This window comes from Chinchilla lanigera, unplaced genomic scaffold, assembly GCF_000276665.1.
Source record: "Chinchilla lanigera isolate Chin_1 unplaced genomic scaffold, ChiLan1.0 scaffold00463, whole genome shotgun sequence".
NCBI classification, from domain to species: domain Eukaryota; kingdom Metazoa; phylum Chordata; class Mammalia; order Rodentia; family Chinchillidae; genus Chinchilla; species Chinchilla lanigera.
This window is the reverse complement of record NW_004955864.1, coordinates 3502-10989: the sequence shown is the minus strand read 5'-3', so window position 1 is coordinate 10989 and position 7488 is coordinate 3502. Positions and strand designations below refer to the sequence as shown.

At 55.2% G+C, this 7488-nt stretch overlaps 1 protein-coding gene across 1 annotated transcript; it reads left to right on the top strand.

Annotated features, from left to right (window-relative positions):
• Positions 1–876: 876 nt before the first annotated feature.
• On the top strand, positions 877–6995 carry LOC102020189 (voltage-dependent P/Q-type calcium channel subunit alpha-1A-like; the record flags this gene model as incomplete). The annotated part of the gene is given in 5 exon segments (XM_013510201.1): positions 877–1340; positions 2356–2494; positions 4814–4943; positions 6370–6429; positions 6889–6995. Coding segments are annotated over 5 exon segments (900 nt in total), but the record flags the coding sequence as incomplete, so codon positions are not given.
• Between the last annotated feature and the right edge of the window lie 493 nt (positions 6996–7488).

Genomic DNA, 7488 nt, shown 5'->3' with positions numbered 1-7488 from the left:
GCTTCCATGTTTTGCGGGCCTTTCCCACTGTCCTTCTGCACAGCCCCTGCAGGAGGCTTCCCTGAGTGCCTCCAGGGCCTTATCCCAACTGCTCAGCCTGTACCTGCCACACCGTCTTCCTTGGAACGGGTACCTAGCTGTATGGACTTGGGCTGAGACTCAACCTCTCTGGGCATCCAAGTTTTCACCTATAAAACAGTGATGGCACATTTGTCCCTGGCTACCCGCTGGGGATGGGTTCTGGGCCCATTGATGCTCAAGTGCCTTCTGTAGATTGGCACACCTGCGTGCCCCCTCTAGTAGGTGCCAAATCATCTCTAGCACAACTAAGACCACACGCGTGGTGTGGAAATCGTTGTCACAGATTGTTTGGGGAATAATGACAAGCAGAAAAGAGTTTGAGCAGGATGTGGTGGCACACACCTCTGATCCCCGATACTCAGGAGGCTGGGGCAGGAGGGTCGCAAGTTTAAACCCAACCTGGGCGATTTAGCGAGACCCTGTCTCAAAAAATAAAAGGAGGCTGAGGATGGAGCTGCCCTGAGTTCAATCCCCAACCCCAGAAGAAACAGAGAGAGACAAGAATTTATGGAAACCTGGTGGGTAAAAGTCTTGTACTCCAAGCAGGAATGAAATGCGTCCATCCCCTTTGTGTTTTTTATTTTGACAGCATCTTATTAAGTCACTAAGCTGCCCGGGCTGGGCTTGAACTTGCGATCCTCCTGCCTCAGCCTCCCCGAGTGCTGGGATCACAGGCGTGCACACCGTGTGCTGTTGGACATGCCTTCCTGATGTCCACACTGCACCCTTGGCAAGGGTCCTGCTGTGTCGCTCTCGGACCCTAACTGCCCCTTTCCCTTGGTCTGCCCTCCACAGAGAGAACCAAGGCTCTGGGGTGCCCGTGTCTGGCCCCAACCTGTCGACCACGCGGCCCATCCAGCAGGACCTGGGCCGCCAGGACCCGCCGCTGGCCGAGGACATCGACAACATGAGGAACAACAAGCTGGCCACCGGAGAGGCGGCGGGGCCCCACAACAGCCTGGGCCCCCCGGGGCTTCCCCAGAGCCCGGCCAAGACGGGGACCAGCGCGGACCCCGGCCACATGCCCAATGCGCCCACCATGGCCACCAACCCCCAGAACTCTGCCAGCCGCCGGACACCCAACAACCCGGGGAACCCCGCCAACCCCGGGCCCCCCAAGACCCCCGAGAACAGCCTTATCGTCACCAACCCCAGCAGCACCCAGAGCAACTCAGCCAAGACTGCCAGGAAGCCCGACCACACCGCAGTGGACATGGCCCCCGCCTGCCCGCCGCCCCTCGACCACACGGTAGTGCAAGGTAAGGCCGCCGGGGCTCAGGACGCGTCCCCAGGGAGCCGGAAGCCCTTGGACCACTGCAAGGTCCTCGGGGAGAGGTGGGGAGGACTGGGAGGGGGCCTGAGAGCTAGACCGTGCAGATCACGCACAGCACTCACTGCGCAGAGGGAGGAAGAAACAAGAAGAGCAGGAGCAGCGGTGCACGCCTGCAATCCCAGGAACTCAGGAGGCTGAGGCAGGAGAATCCCAAGGTCAAGGGCAGCTCGGGCAAGTTTTCGAGACTCTGTCTCAAAATTTAAAGAGAACTGAGGGTGAAGCCAGGCGTGGTGCTGCAGGCCTGTGATCACAGCACTTGGGAGGCTGAGGCAGGAGGATTGAAAGTTTTCATCCCACCTGGGCAATTTAGCGAGACCCTGCCTCAAAATGAAGAGAACTGGGTCTTAGCTAGACCTTGTCTCAAAGTACAAAAAAAGAGGGGATGTATTTCAGTGACTGGGGGACCCCTGATTTCAGTCTCCCATACCACTGAAGTAATAATATTAATAATGATAATATCCCACGAGGGTCCCAGCAGACTTAGGTGGTACAGTGGTTGAGAGAAGCATTCTGGAGCCAGGCTGCCCCAGTTCAAATCCCTGCTGTCCCTTCTCTTGGCTGTGTGGCTTTAGGCAAGTTGCTTTACTTCTCTGTGCCTTGATTTCCTCCTGTATCAAATGGGGATTGTAAAGTGTCAACCTTGGCCAGGTGTGGTGGTGCAGCACTCTATAATCCCAGCCCTGTGGGAGGCTGAGACAAGAGGATCTCAAATTTGAGCCCAGCCCGAGTAAGATTCTGTCTCAAAATAAAAACTAAAAAGGGCTGGGTATGTAGCTCAGGGTGAAGGCCCTGGGTTCCAGACCTGTACTACAAATAAACACAAAGCCCCAGGAGGGTCATGTGAGGGCTGGCTATCACCCGCGGTACCCCGACCCTGGGCCGTGTGTGTGGACGGGCAGGAAGTCACGGCGGGAGGCCGCTGTCTGTTCTGCTCCCCACAGTGAATAAAAATGCCAACCCAGACCCACTGCCAAAAAAAGAGGAGGAGAAGAAGGAGGAGGAGGAGGACGATGCCGGTGAAGATGGCCCCAAGCCCATGCCGCCCTACAGCTCCATGTTCATCCTGTCCACCACCAACCCGTGAGTGCCGCGCTGGGCGGGCACGGGCGGGGGCCGGGGAGGCCCCAGACACCACTGTCCCAGACAGGCCACAGAGCAGGACCGAAATGACGGTCCTAGCTGGGCATGGGGCTCCACACCTGCTGTGCTGGCTACTCTGGAGGCTGAGGCAGGAGGATTGCAAGTTGGAGCCCAGCCTGGACAATTTAGCAAAATCCCTGTCTCAAAGCAAAATTTTAAAAGTGGACTGAGAGTGTGGCTCAGTGGTAGAGCACCTGCCCAGGAGACATAAGCCCCTAAATTCAAAACCCCACACCACAAAAAAATAAATAAATAAATAAGTAATAAAAGTGATTCAGTCTTCAGTCACACAGGATGGGAATGTGTCCTGATACACTCATGATTAGAAAAAGCCTCTTCCTGCCACCAGCTCAGAAGTGGTCATCAGTATGAAATCTACACCATAATGTTGGGAGAAGTCCGATTACTTATTTATTTATTTTTGTCTTTTTGAGACAGGGTCTCACTGTGCAGTTCAGGCTGGCCTTGAGCTCACTTTGTAGCCCAGGCTGGCCTCAAACTCATAGCAATCCTCCTGCCTCAGCCTCCTGAGTGCTGGGATTACAGGCGTGTGCCACCACACCTGGCTAGAAGTCCTTTTAAAAATGGCTTCTTTGTGCTGTGTACAGCCTGTACAACTGTACATGGCAGCCCTGTGCCCTGAGCTCTGCTCCTAACCTCTGCCCTATAAAGTTTTGACTCTGGGCAGATGGTCTCCGTTTGGTGTCCTGCTCCCTGAGGCGTCCTTCAGGAGAGAGATTATTTAGGGGAGAAGTGTATCCCAGGGATGTCATGTTGGCACAGACGTTTTTAGGGTTGTAGTTTCCAAAAAAAGTATTTCCTAGAACCCTGACATCTCAAAGTGCTTTGGGGACAAGAAAAAAGAGAAGGAAAGAAAGAAGAACCCTATGGGTCAGTGCTATTCTTGTCCCCATTTGAGGTGAAGATCCAGAAAAGCCATTGTTCGTGGTGCTGGTTTTTCTGTTTGGTCGGTGTCGAACATGGGCCTCCATATGCTGACCAAGCACTCTGCCTCTGAGCTATGGCCTGACCCTGGCTGCCTTGTTTGTCACCACTCAGTCCTGCATCATCTGCATGACCTTATGAACTGTGACTGTGATCAACTCCATTTACAACGTGAAGAATCATTGGGCGTGGTGGCACATGCCTGTCATCCCAGCACTTGGGAGGCTGAGGCAGGAGGATCACCGTGAGCTCAGGTCCAGCCTGGATTACATAGCGAGACCCTGTCTCAAAAAAACCATAACAAATAAAACAAAACAAGAATTATGTCATCTGCCTTAGTTACTTATCTCTTGTTGCTGAGACAAAATACTCAACACCCAAAATTAAGGGAGAAAAGGTTTATTTAGCTCATAGTCTGTGGAGTTTCAGTCCATAATCAGCTGGTTCCAAGGCAAGGTGGCATGGTGAGGGGCAACAGTTCATGGCAGCAGAAGACAGCAAAAGCAATAAGAGCAAAAATGGGGAGAGAGCAAGCCTCTTTTCCTCCCTTACATTGTATGCAGGCTGCCTACCCTAGGATGAGTGTGGCACTCACACCATCTCCCTGCCCTCCTGTTGCACAGGTTCAGGATGTTTACAGAATGAGGCCCCTGGCCCCATGCTGAGTCACTTCTAAACTTCTCAAATTGACTCACTGTGTGAACCATCACAACCTCCTAGAGTGTAAATAGCTGCCCTAGGGCATGTCCTCCACACCCTAGGATAGAGAACTGCTGAGTCACTTAGTTAAGCTTCTGAATTTTTCAAACTGACACCAGGAATCAACCATAAGAACATTCAAGGTTTAAAGGCTCCAGTACAGCCTGCAGTCCACGGTAGTCCCTGACATTTTGGAGCCTCCCACATGCCAGGCGTACATCCGCCCTTTTGGTCTCATGCTCAGTGGCTCTTTTATATGCGAGGGCACAGAGAGAGAGGGCAAAACATACCTCAGGTCACAAGGTTATTTTTTAAAAAGAGGAAGGGCAGACGGACTCTGCCCAACCCACAGGTGCCTGTGCGGCTGGACCTCAGGCCGTGCTGTGTGCGGCAACCGTTTTGTCTCCTGCAGGACCACGGGCAGCATTTCCTCAGCCCGGTTTGGGAATCAGGGTACCCCAAGGACCTGCTGGGCAGACAGGACGGCATGCTCAGTCTCCAAGACACATGGGGCCGGGCAGGGAGCCGCGGTGTGTGGAGCCCCGTAGGGACAGGGTGGCGGGAGCAGGGCCAGGGCCTGTCCCGCGTGGACTCAGCGCCCCCGCGTCCCCACAGCCTCCGCCGCTTGTGCCATTACATCCTGAACCTGCGCTACTTCGAGATGTGCATCCTCATGGTCATCGCCATGAGCAGCATCGCGCTGGCCGCTGAGGACCCCGTGCAGCCCAACGCACCACGCAACAACGTGAGTTCCGCCCGGGCCCCGACCCGCAGTGCCTGGGCCCGAGACGCCTCAGGCTGCCACAGCCGCCGCGGGGAGGGGCGGGGGCTGAGGGACACAAGGGAGCTCTGCCGCCCTGCCAGGATGCCAGTGGCCGGCCCAGTGTGCACGGTGGCTGGGTTCTGCCCCCAGCAGTGCAAAATAAAACAAAAAATGAAAAAATTTTGTACCAGGTATGATGGCGCACACCTGTCCTCCCGGCCGCCTGGCAGGCTGAGGAGAAGGACCACAAGTTCAAGCCCAGCCTGGGCAACTTAATTTAGCGAGAGCCTGACTCCAAATAAATAAAAAGTGCTGTGGATGTAGCTCAGTGCAGGGGCCCTGGGTCCCATCCCCAGCACTGAATAAAAGTAAAAAAGAGAAGGAATAACAGATGCACAGTTTGACTCAAACACAACAGGTTTGTTTGTTTTTTTGTTTTTTCTTTTGGTACTGGGGATCGAACTCAGGACCTGGTGGCTGCTAGGCAGATGCTCGTGTCACTGGGCTATGTCCCCAGCCCAAACACAAAGCTTTAATCCTGAGGGGAACGTTGACATTTGCAGCAGGGGCGGCAGGCGCCTAGCGCTGCGGGGCCCAGCAGCACCCCCATGAGGGTGTGAGCCGCGATCCACAGCCCGGCCCCTGCTCATCGGCAAGCATTTCGTGAGCACCTGCTATGTGCGTGGCACCGTGCTGAGCCAGAGGAGCCTCCCTGGGGCCAGCCCTGTTGCTGTGGGACTGACACTGGATAAGAAAGACAGACGATGAGATTATTCACAGACTCCCTCCTAGCACTCGGGAGGCTGAGGCAGGAGAATCTCTGCGAGTTCAAGGCCAGCCTGGGCTACAAAGTGAGACCCTGTCTCAAAATAACAAAAGAAAAAAAATCATCGGCAGTCATAACCACAGTGTGGCAGGAAGTAATAACGCAGGGGCGCGGAGGTGCAGACCCAGCGCGGACAACACCAGTGCCTGGAGGTGGCATTTGAAACAGGTGGTTGGAGGGGCGGGGCACAGTGGCAAAGTGGCATTGGACCTGAGCCATACGAGGAGAGGAGTGGCCTCGCCGAGAAGGATACAGTCGTCCCCAGCACCACCTCAGTCCACACAGAGCTCGGGGCAAATAAAAAGAATAGAAAGGCGTCCTTGGCACTGGTAAAGCCACCGCGCTTGGTGATTTGGTGGATTTGTCGCCCTCTGCTGACTACTGCGGGTCAAAACAGCTGTCCGTCTGGAGAGGAGGGGCAGATAGGGTCCCGGGCGGTGCGCACCTTGCCCTCCTGGACGCGACGGCTACCTTTGCTCTGGGTGCAAATCCCGCTCCTTGAAGACTTTGCGGTTGCAGGGGTGTTGCTAGATTCTGCGGGAGCAAGCCTGTGATCCTGTGCCCTCCTTCTGCCCCCTGCAGGTGCTGCGGTACTTTGATTATGTTTTCACCGGAGTCTTTACCTTTGAGATGGTCATCAAGGTAAGTGCAGAGAGAGCAGGGTGTGGGGGTGAAAGCCTGTGGGAGGCTGAGGCAGGAGGATTGCAAATCTGAGCCCAACCTGGGAAACTGAGCAAAAACTAAATAAAAAAGCACTGGGGGTGCAGGGCCGACTCTGGGTTCAATCTCTAGGACAAAAATTTTTAAAAGAAAGGGGCTGGGGATTTAGCTCAGTGGCACAGCGCCTGCCTGGCAAGCGGAAGGTCATGAATCAGATTCCCAGGAAAAAAAAAAAGAAAAAGAAAGTGAAAGAAAGCAAGAAAGGAAGGAAGGAGAAGAAAGAATCTCTGGTGGGTGGATTGAGTGTGCATGGGTTATGCCTTGAAGTCTGGGCCCACGCCCCTCCTGCAGGATGGGGTGGGCAAAGGGACTTCCCTGTCCAGGGGTGCCAGAGCCCAGGGTGGGGCCGGATTCCCAGCACCCTCTCCTGTGCCCCTGCAGATGATCGACCTGGGGCTCGTCCTGCACCAGGGGGCCTACTTCCGCGACCTCTGGAACATCCTGGACTTCATAGTGGTCAGTGGGGCCCTGGTGGCCTTTGCCTTCACGTAAGTCTCCATGCAGGGCCCCTGTGAGGCCACCTGGGGTTGGGCTGGGGGTCGTGTCCCTGGATGCAAAGATGGAGACATGGGCTCTGGGCGGTGGGGACACCAGCATGCCCCCCACAGGAGCAGTGACTAGTTTTGTGCATGACCAGGGTGGGGTGGGAGGAGATGCTGTCACCTCTGCCTCCACACACAGCAGTGGCCTCGCCATGTCACTGGCCATGCTGTGCGCTTTCGGGGACATCTCATCTCCCTTCTGCTCCACACCCTCTGCCCCACCGCTGTCTCTTTGGGGAGCTCCTAAAAAGACAGCCAGGACATGAGTGTGCATGAAGATCCTGACCCCACCTTGTGCCAGAGGCCCTGTCATCATAGCCCTGATGACTTCCTGGCGTATTTGTCACCTCTCCTACCAGCCCTAGGTTCCTCTGCCCTGTCAAGATCATGTGTCATCACACAGCTCTAAGACGGTGCCCTGGTTGTGGATGGTGGCTTC